Raw genomic sequence first — 22204 nt, 5'->3', positions numbered from 1 at the left:
GCAACACGACGGGTGCCACATGTGGAGCAGGATCTGCTTACCCTTCCGGAGCACCTGCGATCACCCCTACTTTTTGGTGGGGTTCGTGTTGCTCAAGATTTTCTTTAGTTTTCTATGTTGAGTCATATTTACTATTGTTTATCTTTTTTTTTTTTTTTTTCATTTTTAGCCATGGCGTTGTCAGTTTATTTTCGATTTATGAGTTTGACTGTCCCTCTTGTATCTTTCGTCCCTTTTTTTAAGATTATCTTACATGTACATGTTTGGTATTTTATCAACAGTGAAAATGTTAATGGCAACATTGCTAGCTTCTTCCTTTACTTCCGCGTGAACTTCAAACAGCTATCCATCAATAATCTCTGGTAGTTTATATGAGAGTCACAATGACCTACGCTATAAAAATCCGTCCATTTTCCTGTAGAACCAAAATAGCCATTTAGTGATTAATGGTACGAGTTACAAAAGATAATTTGATTATTCATTATTTATACTGTATAGATCATTTCAAGACATGAAATAAATCGAATCCAGTATAAACCATGAGTGACTGCAAACCCATTTATAAAAATCAGGACACTCGTGCAGACATAGAGAATTCTTGCTGTCTTGGCGATTCTAGATGGAAAAGCATTGATGAAATATTTTTATTTTATTACTTAATACATATAAAAATTACATTGTCGTAGAAGTAGAATTGACAGTTTTAAATGATGTAAATGGTGGTTGAAGATGAAGTGATTGCTTTAGAAGCAAGCAATAATTGCTGTTTGTAGGAACGATTTTAGAGATAAATGGGGAAAAGTAGTGAATGATAAGAACTTCCCTTTTATTATCTTAATTAAAACACTGGAACATTAATTTACGAATGCTATAATAGGTGCAATGTAATTACATTTTTCAAAGGATTTTGCAAACTATTTAACTAATATGGACGTCAGAGCAATAGTCAATATCAAAATGAACCGAATGAATTTTTATAAAAAAATAAGGAAAGTGACAAACACTGACAAAGCGTAACATCTTTTCCTTAATTAGACAACATTATGTAATAGTGGAATATCATTAATTAAGGTGACATATTGACCACACCTTATACAATATTTTCTGTTAATTCCGTTTTTTTTTTTGTTTTTTTTTTTAATTCAGATTTACACCAATTACCAAATGTTTACAGTAATTTCATCTGCCGGGCTTCCTTTTTTCTTTATTATTTATTCAATTAGTTCATTGTTTTCATATAATTAAAATTATTTTAAAAACAATATGTTGAATTATTTCAAAAAGGATGTTTTTCTGTTGATATTTTATAGTGTGTCTTTATATGTTGTGATTTTACACTATTTTTCAGATAAGGGGAAGGTTGGTACCAATAACGCGTAAACCCGCTGCAATTGTTTGCACCTGTCTTAAGCCAGGAATCTGATGTTAAGTTGTTGTCGTTTGTTGATATGGCTCATAAGTGTTTCTCGTTTCTCGTTTTTTATATAGATTAGGCCGTTGGTTTTCCTGTTTGAATGGTTTTACATTAGTAATTTTTTTGGGCACTTTATAGCTTGCTGTTCGTTGTGAGCCAAGGCTACGTGTTGAAGACTGCACTTTGACCAATAATGTAATACTTTTATAAATTGTGACTTGGATTGAGAGTTGTCTCATTGGCACTAATACCACATTGTCTTATATCTATGTACTGTACTCAAAGCAGATTTTATAAACTATGATCATGTAACATACAAATTATTAGGAGGAAAATTAAAAAAAAAAAAAATTGTATCACAATTCTTTTTTATGCATATTTTGAGATACAAATACATTCAATTTGATTTAGACTAACACAAATGTTATGTACGTATGAACAAATTATAGTGTTTACAAAATGATTTATCCTTATTAGTATAATCTGAATGGTATTTTGATCTTAATATAAAAATAAGGAGATGTGATATGATTGTTAAGAGACATCTATCCACAAGAGACCAAAACGGCGAGAATGTAAACAACTTAAGGTCACTGAACGACCTTCAACAATGAGAAAATCAAAATAGGTATAGAAAAGATATGAAAGACGACAACGTGACAAATGATAAAACAATTTAAAAGAGAAATCCAACGGCCTGATTCATACTAATATCAATAAGTAAAGAACATATATGACATACAGCAACTAACTTCAACTACTAGATAACAGAAATACTTTGGCAAGCACATAAAGGATATAACTGGATTGTCTCATTGGCACTCATACCACATCTTCTTATATCTACTTAACCCTCTCCTAACCCGGAACATTAGCGTAACATTATTAGAACACATTGTTAAAATAAGCCTGAAAGGGCATGATGAAGTCTATTGGCACGAAGTACAAAACAACTGATACAAAACTGATATAAAATGCACAAGAAGTACCAATTAAGAAGTTACTGAAAGCCAGCCAATTTCAACTTAATATATGAAGATAATACTAGTATTTCAAAATGTTGAAATATCTGTTTAATAAATACTCGACTTAAATGTATAACAGTAAACAATTACAAACGAGTATTTCAAACTTTTTTTTTTAAAACAACAACAAAAATGGGATCTGATCAATGATAATAGTCTATGAAGGACAAGGAATGAGCAATAGGTAGTAGCAAGCTATGATACTCAACATCAGTAAATTGAATTACAGAAAAAAAGTAAAATCACAAAAATAAACTCCGAGGTAAATTCAAAACGGAAATTCCATAATTACATGGCAAAATCAAATGATAAAACACATCAAACCATGGACAACGACTGTCATGTTCCTGACTTGGTACAGACATTTTCAAATACAGAGCCCATTTTAATTCGACGAATTGACAGGTGCACTTAAAGGGTTGACATAATCTGATTGAAATGCAAAATCAAAGAGCATCCTTGCTTTATTCTATATACTAATAAGACAGAGACAAAAAGACTTTTCCTTCGACAGTAAGAACCAACAAGTTTTCAGATATCAGAGTAATACAAAAAAAATGTCAGATAGATTTTTATTGAAGACTCAGCAGAATTGTCGTTTTCATAGGAGTCCTGATCTTTTGTAAATGGGGTTTTCTGAAGTGTGTTAGTCAAATGCGATAGTCAATATGACTTCGTTGAATACCGAACGACACATTTGATATACTATACAGAAATTATCTATTGAAGTTTTCTTTTACAAATTGGATTTTTTTTATTCTATTTTCAGGTTAATTAACTTCTAGATGATTTCGAAAGCCTTTTGATCATCATGACATCGGGATTTATCAACACTACTTCCGGAATGATGAATTCAACAATGTCAAATAATTTGTCCGAAAGTATTCAAGGAGAGATGGAAAGTGCGCTTGCGTTTGAACGCGCAATACATTTGGCTGTATCAATTATATTTGGTATCGTTGTTTTAGTTGGGTTTCTAGGAAACCTTTTGGTAATCATTGTTGTTTGGTCAAACACTCAGATGCAAAATACAACAAATATATTAATTGTTAGCCTGGCCTTTGCGGATCTTTCATTTATCATATTCTGTGTTCCCTTTACTGCCACAAAATATGTCATGTCAACATGGCCCTTCGGTACCCTTTGGTGTAAGATATCAAGTTATCTGATGTATGTCTGCGCATTCGCAAGTGTATATACCCTCGTTCTCATGTCACTTGATCGATATCTTGCAGTAGTTCATCCAATCACATCAATGAAAATCCGAAACAGAAAAAATGCGAACTTTCTGGTTATTTTAACATGGATTGTAATTCTCGGCTCTAATCTCCCGGCAGCTTTCGAGTTCCATGTTATTGAATATCAATTTTATGACCGTAATCGATCAACGTGTATATTAGAGCAAAATTTATCCGTAGCTCGTAGATTCCACGGTTGCTTCTTTGCTTTTGGATATGTATTACCTTTGACACTGATTTGCGTTTTGTATGGATTTATGTTGAAAAGGCTCTTGTATGGAGTTGTTCCCGGTGGAAGTCAACGTGCCGAAAGTATCAGATCCAAGAAAAGAGTTACGAAGATGATTATCATCGTTGTAGGAATATTTGCCTTGTGTTGGTTACCCATTCAGATTATGTTTTTAGTTCAATATTTTGGACATTTTGAAGCAACCCCAATTACATTTGGTATTCAAATGACTGCAAATTGCTTAGCTTATATGAACAGTTGCGTCAATCCTATACTGTACGCTTTTCTGTCCGAAAATTTCCGACGAAGTTTTAGAAAGCTTCTTTGTTGCAAAGGACAAGTATCAACGAAATTCGAATACGAAAGAACCCATGCGCCACGCGGGGCTGATAAGGAAACTAAGGAGATGCTGTTAAACAACTTGAACCATACAAACAATGAAGTCAGTACTAAAGATAAAAATTGCAACACCGAAAACACGGTTACCTAAAGTAATACAATCATGAAAACAGTGTTTCAAAATGTTCAAGTTTGATTATTAATGAAATAATAGTATGAACATTAGCAGGACTTATATATCTGAAGGCTTGTAGGCTCGAACGCACATTTCAGAACGCTGCGACAAAGTAAGCAATAGTATTAAAACACACGATAATCACAAAGTATGTATACACTGTTCATTGATAGAAAAGCAAGTATGTAGATAACATTTCTGAAAGTGAATTTTGTATTATTAAAAACATATCTGTAACATAAAAACAGTTTTGATGAAGTGACAAAAACTCAATATTACTAAATGTTTTGTTGTATATTATATAAATTGTAGCTACATTGTATGTATTGTTCGAAAAAATAAAAAAATAGACGTAAGTTTCGCATTTGGCAAACATATATACTAGATACTAATGCATTATGGGTCGTATTTTATGAGTCTTGCCAACACCTCTATTATCTACATAGTCTAAAGTTGTCTTACAGTCAGAACTACAACAATATATTGTATATAAAAAGGATATGTGGTATGGTTGTAATAAGAAAACAATATTTTAGGACAGCAGGCATGCAATCGAAAACCATGGACCTCACAATAAACAAAAGGTAACAGTACTTAGCCGAAATTTAAATTTCATAAACTCATTATACCGGTGCTCCGGTAAGGTAAGCAGATCCTGCTCCACATGTGGCACCCGTTGTGTTGCTTATGTTATAACAAATCCAGTAAATAGTCTAATTCGGTAGGTCACATTCATGAAAGGGAAGGGGATTGTAGTTACCAGGTAAGGAACATATCCGATATCATTCGTGAAACGGTTATTCCATAACGGTCAACTAACTCGTGATGGCGTCAGTAAAATTTACGAAGGGATGATTTCAACTTCACCAATTGGAACTCTTGGTTTAATAGCTTCCTTGTGAGCAGCAACCCTCTATCAAGAAAATTATGATAGGAAATGCAGGCACGGGAATATCGTATCAATTGGGAGATATATACCGCGTATGCAGGTTCTGTTTGAATGCTGTATAGATTACATTAGCTGTATTTGGCAAAACTTTTAGGAATTTTGTTCCTCAATGCTCTTCAACTTCGTACTTTATTTGGCCTTTTTCAACTTTTTTAGATTCGAGCGTCTCTGATAAGTCTTTTGTAGACGAAACGCGCGTCTGGCGTATACTAAATCTAGTTCTGGTATCTATGATGAGTTTATTTGCTTCTTAGAAAAGGAATACTCATCAGTTAAAAAAAAACCAACTTACAATACTATGGCAAACAAACAAAAACGACCAAAAGGCAAACAATAGTATACAGCATAGAAAACCAAAGAATGAAAAAACGACCCCATCAAAACCAGTGGTGATTTTCGGTGCTCCAGTAGGATAAAAAAAAGGCGAAAGATACCAAAGGGATACTAAGACTTAGAAGTCAAAAAATGAATAACGACGAACAAACCAAGAACAGTACACAAATAAAACAGAACAGAACGTAGAAAACTAAAGACTCAGTACAGCGAGTCCCATCAGAAGGTGACCTGTAATAGTAAGCAGATCCTGCTCCTCATGAAGCACCCTTCGTGTTGCTTATGTATTTACAAACCCGGTAATATTTTTGTCTGATTAGGTAGGTCGTATACGATTAAAAGATGTCGTGATTATGGTTACGACAATTGGAACATATCTGTCGTCATCTGTGGAACATATCTGTCGTCATCTATGGAACAGATATTTCTTAACTTTCAACCAATACAACTCGTGATGGCGTCCGTGAATTTATTTAAGGAATGGTTTCGTCTTCACCACTTGGATCACTTATTCCAATACTTTATTTGTATAGTAAACTTTCATCACGGAAATCATAATAGGAATTGTAAGCTCTCAGTCTAGAATATTATATCCATATTAATACTCAATAAGCAGGCGCTTCTGAAATGTTGATACATTCAAATGGAAAGTTCTTTGGGAAGATGAAATCATCTATTTTGTCTACATGCTACATACATTAGAACATACTTTACTATATCTATTGTATCCTTTATTTAAAGTTAGATGGGAGAGATGTGCTTAACATAGTAACTAAACTCTGAATCATTTAGTGAGATGACATCCTTTTTATAGCAGAACGCGAAGTTAGGGGATAATGCTATTGTATTTGTATTCATTATAAGCCCCTGTATAAAGTCATCCTCATATAAATAAAGGAACAAGAAAAGGAGTAGATTTGGTTTCAAATGGAAATACCGATTTTTGTAGCTAAACACGTCCTGCAAACGTTACAAAAATGCAATAAGAAAAATCACGCATCTAAATGATGATTTAAAAAGAACGATGAACCCTTCCTAGACAAGATGATTGAATAGATCTACGTTGGATAAAAACGAAGACATATACGTACCGCTGAACTAGTGCATAGCCATAACATTACTTTTAAAAGATTTAATTCATGCAATGATAATGAGAATTTACCTATTGTGTATTTAAAGGAATATTCTAAACACTTGTTCTCGAGATATTGATTTGAGATAAAGCAGCAATAAAATAGGATGACACCTAGTGGGTTTGAGCTCTTTTTGATATAAAGATAAATGAAAACAAAACCATAAACTACTGTCATACAATTGGGAAGGTTTAGCTATTCAACCAAGTTTAACCCACTATTTTCTTTGGAAAATACATGTACCAATCAGGAATACAGCAGTTTTTTCTCACTTGTTTCGTTAATTGAAAGTGTTTGATTTTGTAAGTTTTAATGTACTTCTTTTTTTTAATTCATCCTTGGTGTTGTGTATTTTTGTTTTGTTTCTTTGAATGATTTTGATGCGTCCCAAGTGCTTTTCTGAATAAACCTTTTTTTTTTTTTATCTATCTGCCATTTTGTGTTTCTTTGTTACATATTTGACTGTTTTATAGTGATTTAGATTATAACAAACTTTTGTCTCCAGTATCCCATTTTTTTATCATGTTTACCTATTATGTATGTTTGTTTTTTTTAACACCGTTGTCAATATAATGGAATGTTATGCGACTGTCATATAACTGAGCGTTTTATGTAGCTATAAAACCAGGTTTAATCCACTATTTTCTACATAAGATAATGTCTGTACCAAGACAGGAATATGACAGTTTTTATCCATTAGTTGTATGTGTTTGAGTTTTAGTTTTGCCATTTATTTAGGGACTTACCGTTTTAAATTTTCTTCTGAGTTTGTTTTATTTTTGTGATTTAATTTTTTCGTTAGCAACGCACAAAACCGAATATTCAAATGCAAGGATGTATAAGAAGTTAAGAACCAAAAACTATTGAAGGGATATATGATCAAAACTATACTTATTCCCAAAAGAAAGTAACTGCTTCTAAATTTTCTATAAAAATATTGGTCATTAGTTATTTCAACATGTTTTTCCATCATATTCTTATACAATGTAAATGTATGTAAAATAAAGGCAACAATAGTATACCGCTGTTCAAAAGTCAAAAATCGATTGAGAGAAAACACATCCGGGTTACAAATTAAAACCGTGGGAAACACATCAACTATAAGAGGAAAACAACGAAACAACAGAACACTGAAGTGCAACAAAAAACAAACGACAATGCAACATACATAGAAACGACCTATTAGATAACAACTGCCATATTACTGACTTGGTAAAGGACATTTAAAGAACTGTGCGTTGAACCTGGTGTTGTGAATAGCCAAACATCATGCTTTATAGCAAAGTTAAATATACCGCTAAAATGACAACATTACATGACGGGAATAACGTAAAAGACGAGGGGCGAAATATACCAGAATAACACCCAAACTCATAAATCGAAAATAAACTGACAACGCCATGGATAAAAATAAAAAAACAGACCAATAATAGAACACAAGAAACAACATAGAAAACTAAAGACTGAGCAACACGAATCAAATCTAAAATCCCTTTCAAAGTTGGATGAATCATGAATCTAAATATTGTTTCAAAACTTTTAAAAGATAATAAAGATTATCTCATTTAGAAATTTAGACATTTTTACTATGTCTATAACATTGTGTCTTGCCTGATAGATGAAATACGACGTGCGAAGTTTGAAAAAAAAACAATGTTCTTTGCTCTGATATTACACAGTTCATTGAAACACAAAATCTTTGTTCTACATTAACGAACACATAAATAGTAAAAACTAAACCCATCAAAGATACTAGACAGACGGATTTCTTTCAGGAAAAAAATACAATCTTTTGTTTTTGATATACAGTTTTAATAGTACACTCAACATCAGAGTGCTTTTTTTTCTTTGTTACATCCGAGTGGTTTTTTTTTCTTTGTTGAATATGACACAAATTACATTCTCTTAGAAAATGTCTATAATAAATTTAGCTAAATCAGACCCAAATTGACAGGACACGCCGGCGATGCGCTTGATAAGCATATTTTATGTTATGGAAAGATGGTACTATAATGTTTTATGCCTCTATAAAGCATTGCAGGTACAGACTTTCGTAGAGTTTTTACATGGAAAATTTAAAACATTTTTTTTATTATTCTCATCATCTAACATTCTAATATCTATGCGAAAAATTCAATAACTACCAACGCACAAAATACATACAGTCTTAAACAATGCACGAAAACAATTAAAATAGCACTCTATAAATTGCATGCGTCTGAAGCGTTTCTGTGGATTTACCTCTTTCACGAACGCTCACAGAAAAATATTTGAATGTTTAAGATAAATAAGAATCGAAATAGTTGAAGAGTTTTGTGATGAAAAAAAATGTCATAAAAATAATAGCCAAATTCCTCTAAGGTCAATTTGTCAGAGGAAAATGAAACCCTAGTAACAACGAACAATTAACCTCTCCTCAAATGAATATAGAATTTAATTTTTTTCCCGGTACATAACTTCTGGTTAGTACATTAAAATTAAGCACACAAATGTCATACCAAATATAGTTTAGACCATGGTCCTAAATCAGCGGAAAACTTTCAAATAAAGACAAATTCGGATTTATCTAATAATCTATATTCTTCTTGCCTTAAAGCTTAAGCTTACTGAATAATTTATGAAACTACACGGTAACTCTCGACACTAACATAATCGCAAAAGAAATCGACACTAACATAATCGCAAAAGAAAGCTACAACATATAAAGAACCTTGGTTATAAGACTTGGGATTTATTTCGGTAACTTACGGAACCTGTTTTTTTTAAAATAAGTTCATAAAATGCTCCCAGAAACGCAAAAAAAAGTAATCCTCATATAAATAAAGGAACAAGGAAAGGAGAAGATTTGGTTTCAATTGGAAATACCGAATTTTGTAGCTAAACACGTCCTGCAAACGTTACAAAAATATTACCAATAAGAAAAATCACGCATCTAAAGGATAATTTAAAAAGAACGATGTACCCTTCCTAAGACAAGATGATTGTATAGATCTACGTTGGATAAAAAACAAAGACATATACGTACCGCTGGACTAGTGCATAGCTATAACATTACTTTTAAAAGATTAATTCATGCAATGATAATGAAAATTTACCTATTGTGTATTTAAAGGAATTTTCTAAACACATATTCTCGAGATATTGATTTGAGATAAAGCAGCAATAAAATAGGATGATACCTAGTGGGTTTGAGCTCTTTTTGGTATAAATATGAATGGAAACAAAACAATAAACTACTGTCATACAATTGGGAAGGTTTAGCTAGCTATTCAACCAAGTTTAACCCACCATTTTCTTTGGAAAACGCATGTACCAATCAGGAATACTGCAGTTTTTTCTCACTTGTTCCGTTAATTGAAAGTGTTTGAATTTGTAAGTTTTAATGTACTTTTTTTTTAATTCATCCTTGTTATTGTGTATTTTTGTTTTGTTTCTTTGAATGATTTCGATGCGTCACAAGCGCTTTTCTGAATAAACCTCTCTTCTTTTTTTGTCTATCTGCCATTTTGTGTTTCTTTGTTACATATTTGTTTGTTTTATAGAGATTTAGAATTTATAACAAAATTTTGTCTCCTGTATCCCATTTTTAAACATGTTTACCTATTATGTATGTTTATTTGTTTTAACACCGTTGTCAATATAATGAAATGTTATGCGACTATCATATATATCTGAACGTTTGATGTAGCTATAAAACCAGGTTTAATCCACTATAAAAACGAGAAGCATGGTTGAGCCGTTAGAGCAAATGGATAATTACATTCAAACTAAAAAAATCTAGGGAGCTTTTTTATATATTTTATGTGAAAATGACAATGAGAATGATGGTCGTAGTGTGAACGTAGTCAGGTCGTAAGAAGAGCGTGATTAGGACGGTAAGGGCATGCTAGAATCGTACTATGGTCGTGAACAGCGTGGTATAGTCGTAGTGGAAGCGTAGTTGGGTCGCAGTGGGAACCTGATGGTCGTAATGAGGTCGTGATAACATCGCTGTGCGATCGTAAAGCAGTCTCTCCGAATAGAATCACGTTTTCGATACGCTCTCGCTACGATTGTACAGCGACCTTTGCGATCTTACTACAATCTTAGTGCGCTCTCAATATGCTTCTACTACGACCTGATTTCGCCACGACCGCACCACGATTGTTTTGAACATGTTCAAAGTTGGTCACGCTCTTCACGATCTTGAAGACCTCACCACGACCGTGATACGACCTAACTGCGATCTACACGATCGCACTACGATCATCAAAAGTTGCATTTTTTCACAGATCGTAGTGCGATCGTGGCCTAGTGGGACTGGGGTATTACAAATTAAAACCGAGGGAAACACATCAACTATAAGAGGAAAACAACGAAACAACAAAACACTGAAGTGCAACAAAAAACAAACGACAATGCAACATAATAGAAACGACCTATTAGGTAACAACTGCCATATTACTGACTTGGTAAAGGACATTTAAAGATTTGTGCGTTGAACCTGGTGTTGTGAATAGCCAAACATCATGCTTTATAGCAAAGTTAAATATACCGCTAAAATGACAACATTACATGACGGAAATAACGTAAAAGACGAGGGGCGAAATATACCAGAAGAACATCCAAACTCATAAATCGAATATAAACTGAAAACGCCATGGATAAAAATTTAAAAAAAAGACAAACAGACCAATAATAGAACACAAGATACAACATAGAAAACTAAAGACTGAGCAACACGAACCAAACCTAAAATTCCTTTCAATGCTGGATGAATCTTAATATAGTTTCAAAACTTTTACAAGATAATAAAGATTGTCTCATTTAGAAATTTAGACATTTTTACTATGTCTATAACGATGTGTCTTGCCTGATAGATAAAATACGACATGCGAAGTTTGAAAAAAAACACAATGTTCTTTGCTCTAATATAACACAGTTCATTGAAACACAAAATCTTTGTTCTACATTAACGAACACATAAATAGTAAAAACTAAACCCATCAAAGATACTAGACAGACGGATTTCTTTCAGGACAAAAAATACAATCTTTTGTTTTTGATATACAGTTTTAATAGTACACTCAATATCCGAGTGGTTTTTTTTTTCTTTGTTGAAAATGACACAAATTACATTCTCTTTGAAAATTTCTATAAGAAATTTAGCTAAATCAGACCCAAATTGACAGGACACGCCGGCGATGCGCTTGATAAGCATATTTTATGTTATGGAAAGATGGTACTATAATGTTTTATGCCTCTATAAAGCATTGCAGGTACAGACTTTCGTAGAGTTTTTACATGGAAAATTTAAAACATTTTTTTTTATTATTCTCATCATCTAACATTCTAATATCTATGCGAAAAATTCAATAACTACCAACGCACAAAATACATACAGTCTTAAACAATGCACGAAAACAATTAAAATAGCACTCTATAAATTGCATGCGTCTGAAGCGTTTCTGTGGATTTACCTCTTTCACGAACGCTCACAGAAAAATATTTGAATGTTTAAGATAAATAAGAATCGAAACAGTTGAAGAGTTTTGTGATGAAAAAAAATGTCATAAAAATAATAGCCAAATTCATCTAAGGTCAATTTGTCAGAGGAAATTGAAACCCTAGTAACACCGAACAATTAACCTCTCATCAAATGAATATAGAATTTAATTTTTTTCCCGGTACATAACTTCTGTTTAGTTCATTAAAATTAAGCACACAAATGTCATACCAAATATAGTTTAGACCATGGTCCTAAATCAGCGGAAAACTTTCAAATAAAGACAAATTCGGATTTATCTAATAATCTATATTCTTTTTGCCTTAAAGCTTAAGCTTACTGAATAATTTATGAAACTACACGGTAACTCTCGACACTAACATAATCGCAAAAGAAATCGACACTAACATAATCGCAAAAGAAAGCTACAACATATAAAGAACCTTGGTTATAAGACTTGGGATTTATTTCGGTAACTTACGGAACCTGTTTTTTTAAAATATGTTCATAAAATGCTCCCAGAAACGCAAAAAAAAGTAATCTTTCTCACATATTCACTTATCATATCAGCTTTTTGCTGTGTTCCCTAGGGTTCCATCTGACAACAGTTTAAACTATATTTTCTAATTTGGAGATTAACAAGTCTTAAGAATAATTCTGGTACTTGACTCCCCTTGCGTGCTATTTTTTACAGCATTCTGATTATTTGTATAAAAAGACAGTACAACAATTTTGCAAAACTTATTAGATCAAAATCTTGTTCTTTGGCTGACTACCCCCCCCCCCCCCCCTTAAAAAGAAATCTATTAATTGACAAAACGTTTTGTATAATCTAATCGAAGTCCTCAATATAACCAGCAGCTGCTGCCTTACTTGCATCTGTAAAAATATGAGACTCAAAAACAAGTCCGAGTAAGGACAAATGTTTTAGATTACAGAAATTATATCTCCGAAACAATAAATCTTAATTACAAGTGTTACAGTAACATATATTAATTATTGTCTTAAATTATTAACTGTAATCTATACATGATCTGTGAAATGCTTTCTTTGCGAAAAATAAAGAAATTGTTTTCCCAGTCGCTTTTGCTTACAACCTAGCTTTAACAAGACCAGTCAGGAATAACATTAACAGTTCGACTAATTTTTACTCTGATTTTAACTATTTATAAACATTATATGATGAGTTTTGTTCAGGTGTCCAGTTACATCTTTCGTTTGGCACAAAACTCAATAATAATATCTGATTAAGTTCGAACAGCTTTTGTTCATTGTTAGACTATTTAACAAAAAGGAATTACAGTAGATACAAAACATTAAACCTAGTCTTCAAATTGCCTGGCAAAACTTAAACTATTTTGATGTTGTAGAAATTATACCAGTATTGTGGTACCCAGATTACAAACCAAGAACAATACCATGACCATTAGACGATCAATACTGTTAAGCTATCTTCCAATCTTCAAATGTTATCTTCTTTTTGGTTCACGTGTCTTAGATCCGAAAATAACATATGTTTATTCTTAGCTATCCATAATGTCAAAGGATTATTCACAACGTGTCTGACTAGTAATTCACTAATGGATCCACTTGTCATCAGATTTATAATAGATTTTTAAAACAAACATTTTGATTTTTGATTTGTTATTGTGTAAATCAATTTTATCATATTCTTGAATCGTTGCAATTGAAGGATACATCTTTCTTTAGCATCATTGAAAATGAAATATAAAGATTATTTGTTTCCATAAAACAAAAAGATTTTTTTAAACGACCTAAAAACAAATATCATCTAGCAGCTTCTGGTCTTGCCTTTCCGTTTTTGCAGTCCTGTTGACCAATGTTCTTGTATACAACAGTTGAACGTCTGAATACTTGGGGTTGATTTGATAACTGTCGATAGACGCTGCTAAAAACTGATGAAACGAAACGAAAAATCAAAAATGAATTTTCGTGATGAACGAACTGTGAATCTGCCCACTGTTCGATAATCAAAAACATAGGTCTCTTAAGACAGATGGTCTTTTAATACAGGTTCAAACTATATGAAATGTACTATAGAGGGATTAGCTGTCAGAAAGATACCAGAGGGACAGTCATACTCATAGGTCGAAAATAAACTGACAATTCCATGACTTACATAGAAAAAGACAAACAGACAAATATTAGTACACAACCCACAATAGATAAAAGTAAAGACAAGGCAACACAACCCCCACAAACAACTGTGGTGATCTTAGGTGCTCCGGAAGGGTAGACAGATCCTACTCCACATGTGTCACCCGTAAGAAATCGGGAGTACACCAATATCTGTACTAAATGGGTGTTTCCATATACAAGACCCTGGCCAAAATTCACTTTGGTGCTTTTATTAGATATATTTCTATTTCTTTCTGTCGGATGAGTTAAATATGTTTTAAGTGAATTTTGTAGTTGTTCTTATGTTGAACCGTTAAACTACTGTCCCAAGTAACGGAATAGTTGGACTCCCACTAACATGTTTAACCCGCCACATTATGTATGTGTCTGTTCCAAGGCAAAAGCCTGAATTCAGTGGTTGCCGTTTGTTGCTGTGTTACGTCTATGTTTTTCGTTCAAAGTTTTGTACATAAGTCTGGCCGTTAGTTTTCTTGTTTGAATTTTCTTACTTTGTCATTTCCGGGTTATTTGTGTTTGTTGTTTACATTCAAATTATTCTTGTATACTGTTCAATTGAGCTCAGCTATTTGTAACTGATTTGTAACATTTGTTCTGATGTTGAACTGTTACACCACTGTCCCAGGTTAGGGGGCCATTTAGCGACCACACACATGCTTAACCGCGCATCATACTAAATGTGCCTGTCCCAAGTCAGGAGCATACAGGTTAGTGGTTAATGTCTATCATATTTATTTTGTTTAAATTGTTTCACATTTTTCATGTCGAGGTTATTTTATAAACGACTATATGGTATTGGTTTTGTCATTGTCGAAAGCATTACGGTTATCTATAATTGCTTATATGCTCTTCGTTTGAACTCTTGTAGATAATTGTCTTAAAGACAATCATACTACATCTCTTTATTTGTATAATGAGAATGTATTGTAAATAGTGACATTTTAATATAAGACTGAAAATTGTTTCTTATTACCACGTATAGTTAACTGAAAAAGTAAAAGCGCATGTACATTCAAGTTCATATAAAAAGTAAACATGTGACACCATATATATAGTAAGTGAAATAGTGCGTTAATTTCTCACGGAACAAATATAATTTTAACGCGTGATCTACAATAAAAAAAGACTACCTTTTTTTTAAGTAAGCTATATTTTGCAAAACTTTTATAAATTTTTGGGCATCAATGTTCTTCAACTTCTTAATTTAGATGACCTTTTAACATTTTGATTGAAGCGTCTGTGATGAGTATTCTGTAAACAAAAAAAATCACATTTAACATACACTAACGAGGGTTTGGATGGGTCAAATGATTAAAGAATAATGCCCTGAAAAATGAAGATTAGAGAATAACGGGCAAAAAAATGAAGATTAGAGAAATGCGTGGTCTAATTTTTTGTAGATTAGAAAAAAGGGGTTATTTTTTTTAAGATTAGAGAAAAAGGGGTGAAAATTAAATGTTTACAGAATAACAGACCCCCATCCAGACCCTCACTAACATAAGCCTTGTATCTTTGTATGTTTTGGAAACATGATATAATGTGCACGCGATTAAAATGTAAGCTTATGTTATGCTCTGTATGTACTTATCTGTGCATTAAATGTTATTTCAAATGGTTTTTTAACAGAACTTAGATACATTTTTTTCTAATATGTGTTTGCACATATTGAATGTGTTCATGTTTAGTTGTTACCTATTTAACATTGAAAGTATTAAAACTAAAAAAAAGAAATTAATTGGTTGTTGTCGATTGTTATTGTTAAGAAAGTAGTACAGGTGTGAATTTTATGAAAGATGGGAAATATGCTAATAGAAATTTATCAGTAAGAACATCATATGAATATAGTTTCTTACATGCAGTGTCTTCAATCACTTTGTACAATAAGCTTCTACTTACCACTCTGGAATGTTTTATATGGTCCTTTAGATTTTATTTGAGCAATGGTTGTGTTGATTATAATAAGATGGTGCCCTTTCATTTTTTGAGTAGAGACCTTATAAAGATAACAAAATACCGTATACGGGTCGAACATTTTCGCTTATTTTCGCGGATAGAGCATATTTGCCCAACTGAATTCCGCCAATTTAAAAGTGCACATGCAAAAGTATTGATAATTTTTTTGAATCCGCCAAAATAATAACCGCCAAAATATTTCGTATACCTATTTCAATGAAAATCACGACATTTTACACCCGTGAAATAACCCGCTTTACGGTAGTATGTTCCGTTTCGAAATAAAAGATGTACATTCAGTCGAATAGTTTCAAGCATTTTTGGGGCTATTAAATATATCTGTTCACTGATCTTCAAGAAATCTATTAAAATCTAGGTTAACAATGTTGTTTTCAATTATACATAGATTGCACAGCTTTAAACATAATGTCGTCGACTACTACATAACCTTGGGATAATTTTCCAATAATTACGGACAACGATATGATTGTTTGTCTTGTTTATTTGTCCACCGAGGAAGATCAAAAGTCAGCAGTGATGAAAAACCATAAGGATTACTACTTTATTCAGATTGTGCCTACTTAGCACTTTGTTTAACTACAGAAAAGTCTTCTCTGAGTAATGATTGACGTACAGTTACAAATTACTACATACGGTTTGTAAATGTTACTTGTAAAGGGTAGCTACATACTTTGGATAAAATATGTAAGTGTTAACATTGATCAGCTATACAGAAAACAGAAAATGTTCCACTCCCTTCTGGATGTATGCAGTATTCAGTTTCACTGTAGCTACTGAAGCAGGCTTTCCGTAGTAACAAGAAAAGGTTTACCTCCTTTCCAAATAATGCACGTTTTTATTTATTCCCTTATCCAAGTAAGACTGTGTTATATAGTGTGTTACATATTGTTATGACATAAGGTATAGATGTGTAAAGTGGTGCTATATATACCGCTCATGTGTTGTTAGTTCGGTTTACTTTTCTTCTTTTTTTTCTAATTTGAGTGTTTGTAGACTGTGTGAATTTTGTTGGCGATTCATGTTATTCAATTTTGCCTGTGTCAATAACATTGGATGTTATATAGACTAATAATTTAATTTTGGATGTAACGCGTCTTCTGATTGGCTGACGTCGATTTGTTTATCATATCATAGACACAATTTTGTCATGTGACCATAACGTCATCAATTTACATGATTTACGCCGGTTTAAAACAGAACTTTGAATTAAATTATAAAAAATAACTGTAATATTTTGTCAGTATATTCGAAATAACATAAAAAATTTGGTGCACACTGTTAAATAACCCGCTACGCGCGTTATTCAGTGTGCACCACATTTTTTATGTTATTTCTTCATAGACAGTAAAAATATTACAGTCATTCCTTAATTAAAAATACAAGAGGGACAATAAAGCTTATAGATCGAAAATAAACTGACAACACCATGGCTAAAAATGAAAGGGACAAACAGACAAATAATAGTACACAAGACACAACAAAAATGTGTAATATCGCACGATATCTATCGTTACATGTTTTGAAGTCTTTTTTTCACTTCACTCTAAAATAATGTGTCGTGTTATCTACGCTTAATTATTCACATCATGTCTCGCATATGTATGTAATTTGATTATGTAGTACGTTGTATACTGTATAAATTATGCTATATGTTGTTTTCTCGTTGTAATTAGTGGCTTTGAACTCTTGTTATTATAGAATTAAACATGTTGATTAGATATTTGTCTTAGGTTTGATCTTTTCCTTTTTTTACAATTTTTATTCAATCTACCACGAGTCCTAGCTTGATATTTGAAGTTAAATCCGAATTGACTTATTATCAAAATTCTAAAATTTAGCTGAAATATGAAATCCGGTGTAATCAGTCGCAAAAGCCGATCATGATCCGATTATTTATTTCATATGGATATGTGAAGACAGCTTAGGTTAATGAAGTGGTTTTAGATTATTTTTGTGTTGTATATGAATATAATCAATTTCAATAGACAGATAAGGATATTATTGAAGCATAGAAGTACTTTCATATTATCGCAAGATTTATTTCTTTTCTTATACAAATTAAAATTCAGGCAGACTGCTTGATATAAGCAATGTCAAGTTCAGTACCTGTTTTTAATTTAAATCATATTTCTTTCTTTTCTTATCATTTTTTCAGGCCGACTCCTTGATGTAAGCAAAGTCAAGTTCAGTGCCTGTTTTAATCTTGAACGATATTTCTTTCTTTTACAAATCATTATTTCAGGCCGACTCCTTGATATCAGGAATGACAAGTTCAATTTCTTTCTTCAACCTTAAAAGATTTGTATAGTTTGTATCTAAAGTAGGACAACTTCAATAGAGAATTATTTATTTGTATAATTATTTCCATTAACAAGAATACATGTATATCGGTATGTCTCATGGTGAAAATCTTATTTCATCTTTTTTTTTTTAAATCGATGTCATGGATGTATTAAGGTTAACATTTACTTCTTACGATTCTATGAATTTAAAATCAATTGTACTGTAAGTATATACCTTTAAGAAATGACTGTTATATTTTTTTCTGTCTATGAAGAAATAACATAAAAAAAATGTGGTGCACACTGAATAACGCGCGAATAGACTTACAAAATATTACAGTTATTTCTTATGATTAATTCTAAATTCCATTTTAAACCGGCGTAAATCATGAAAAATCGTTGATAACGTCGTGGTCACATGACAAAATTGTGTCTATGATACGAGAAACAAAACGAAGTCAGCCAATCAGAAGACGCGTTACATCCAAAATTAAATTATATTGTCATGTATCAAGACAACAAACTCGATCATCCCGACATTTCTTTCTAATATCCAGAAGTTTAAAAGAAACCTATCCCATCAAACTTAATTTGAAAGCTAGATGTCTTTAAGATCACATGTTTTTCTATATTATCTTGCACAACCTATCAGTGAAAACTAGCTCGAGGAGATGGAATTATTACAAATTTTATATATCATTATATATACAATACACTTATAAACAATAAACTGATTTTGTAATTTTTCATATACAAACCTTTATATATATATATACTACCGGAAATTAATGGTTTGCTTTATACCTTGACTATTTTCCGAGATAATGACTTCTACTTCTATGTGGTTAATCTGCAGTCGGAAATTCCATAACGCAAATATACTGTGCGCGTGTGTCAACCAGTACACGCCAAGTTAAAAATAACAAACTTTGTGTATTTACAGGAACAAAAACAGATAAAATTATGTGATGTTTGCAACAACTGTACAGGGTTAAAATCAGGTATCAATATTTACGCCAGGAACTGCCACACACAGACCCGGAAGGCGACTGTTGTGGGAGCTTGGATGGCACATTCAGGTAGTTGGTTCCAGTCAACAATTGTTCTTGGGATGAAACTGTATTTATAGGCATCCGTTGAAGTGCTGACTCTGGAGAACCTGTCTCTGTGGTATTGTCAGAAATGACACAGATGGTCGACTGTCAATTTTCCGTTTCTCAGCTGTAACAAACCCTCTGTCCCTTGTATTGTGTAAACATGTCTAAATTGACATGTTACTCTTGTGCATGTTCACGTATACGAACTACATGAACAGGTTTATACATTTTATCATGGCACAAAAAAACTTTCCAAATAGAGCTATGAGGAAAATATCTGAAATCGACACTATATAAGTGTTACGGTCACCATCACGAGTTGCAAAAACTCTTCTACACTTTACCGACTCTGTTACTTTCCAAATTGAGATATTCAAACTTAATGGTAGTTCGAACGGTGGGTGATGAATTCAAATCAGGAAATTGTTACCCTGTAAACGTGACCGAACTCAGTCCTTTTTTATCATGTGATTCCTTCAGTTTTAGTTGTCAAGGTGATTTCTTAGTGGATGTATGTCATTTGAACATCGGTAAACTACTGCTTTAAATTGATACACTATTCAGTTTTAAAGAAATACTTTAAATGCCATAAGGAAATTGCATGCTTAGCAAAATTATTATCTGTTTAAACCAATCTATGCTATTGCTATTAAATAAAAAAGTACATATAAATTACAATAGTTTTTTTTTTTCAAAGTTGAATGAAAAACTGATGGTCTTACGATATTCTGAAAGGCTTTCTAAAAAATCACCATAGATACCAGGTTTTAAGCTTGACAGACGGGCTTTTTGTCAACAACAAACGCATCTGCCAAGCTCGAATCATAAAAAAGTTAAAAGTCTAAATCAATTACGAATTTGTTCACCATTGAGGATAAAAATAACAAACGGTTTTGCCAAATACAGATATGGTATCATATTCCTGAGAATAAAAAATCAGCAGTATTTCCCGACAATTCAAAATTAAACGAATAATTAACTAATAAATATGATTATTAATAATTTGCTATGTCAACACTAAAGTGTTGTCTACTGGACTGGTGATACCCGCGTATTGGAAACCTTTCTCAGCAGTTGAGTCGACCCAGTGGTTTCAGATAAAACCTTATTTATAAATACATAAATCAGGCTATTATTTTCCCGTTTGAACTGTTTAACATTTGTCATTTCAAGGCCATTTATAGCCGACTATGTGATATAAGCTTTGCTCATTGTTGAAGGCCGTACGGTGACCTAGAGTTGTTAATCTTTGTGTCATTTGGCCTCTTGTAGAGAGTTGTCTCATTGGTAATCATACCATTTTTCTTTTTTATCCTTATCAAAGATTCAAGACTTATATGGTGTACACCAAACGAGCGTTTCATCTAAACAAATATTGCGCTCGTTTAAAACAGATAAACAGGCTTATCATGTACGAAGTTGAAGAGTTCTGAGATAAAAACATTTCAAAATTTATTGCTTTAAACAACTAAGATAAATCCTTTGTTTTTCGAACAATTCAAATAGCCTTTCATTATGTGAAAAAGGAAGAGAAAAACATGAATAATAAAATAATAAAACAGTTATTTTCAAAACGATTAATGTGTTTGAGTTTATGAATTTGATAAAGGACTTTCCGTTTAAGATTTTCGTTGAGCTTGGTATTTTTCTTAGTTTTTAAATTTTTTTTGTATGCCGTAATCAATTGTAAAACAGCATTTAAATAAACTTTATTTACCAAATATCGGGTTATTATCGCAAAGTATTTTGTTTTTGATTTCAGATACGGACAATACATAGAGAATAATACATGGCAAAATCTGTATCATATGTCGTATCATCCCGAGACATCAATATCAGCCAAAGGGCCTTTAGGCCCGAGGGATGATATTGGTCGAGGGTGATACGGCATGTGATACGGATTTTGCCATGTATTATGCGCTTTATCATATGTTTCAACAGAATAGTATTATATTATATGAACTGTTTTCTGATCCATAGCACTGGGTTACCTTCAGTTCTACTTTTGTCTTATTTCAAAGGCTTTCAAAAGTACTGCTCAATTACTTATCCGAAGCACCTGGGCTACCTTACAATTTGCGTGCTGTTGTTTAAAAAAAAATTGTTTATTATTGTATTTATTTGTGTGTTTTGTATTTTTTATAGTTGCATTTAGTGTGCCAAAAAATATGAAAACTTGACGTTCGTGACGTCAAATACAATATGAAAACTTGACGTTCTTGACGTCAAATACAATATGAAAACTTGACGTTCGTGACGTCACATACCAAACAATCCCGTCATTCAAACAATTGACCTATTTTGAGGGAAAATTTTCTTAAGCAAAAAAAACAAACAAAACTGACTTTATATAAAAAAAAAAAAAAAAAAAGAA

General features: G+C 32.3%; 1 protein-coding gene across 1 annotated transcript in view; it reads left to right on the top strand.

The window, feature by feature from the left end:
* LOC139488161 (allatostatin-A receptor-like) overlaps positions 1-4776 on the top strand; it is a 55897-nt gene extending 51121 nt beyond the window's left edge. The window contains exon 3 of the mRNA XM_071273584.1: positions 3209-4776. Coding sequence (XP_071129685.1) covers positions 3251-4396 — 1146 coding nt within the window. The 5' untranslated portion in view covers positions 3209-3250 and the 3' untranslated portion in view covers positions 4397-4776. The remainder of the gene's footprint in view (positions 1-3208) is intronic.
* The last annotated feature ends 17428 nt before the right edge of the window (positions 4777-22204 follow it).

Source organism: Mytilus edulis, chromosome 9, assembly GCF_963676685.1.
Source record: "Mytilus edulis chromosome 9, xbMytEdul2.2, whole genome shotgun sequence".
In the NCBI taxonomy this organism is placed as follows: domain Eukaryota; kingdom Metazoa; phylum Mollusca; class Bivalvia; order Mytilida; family Mytilidae; genus Mytilus; species Mytilus edulis.
This window is presented reverse-complemented; position numbering and strand designations above follow the sequence as displayed.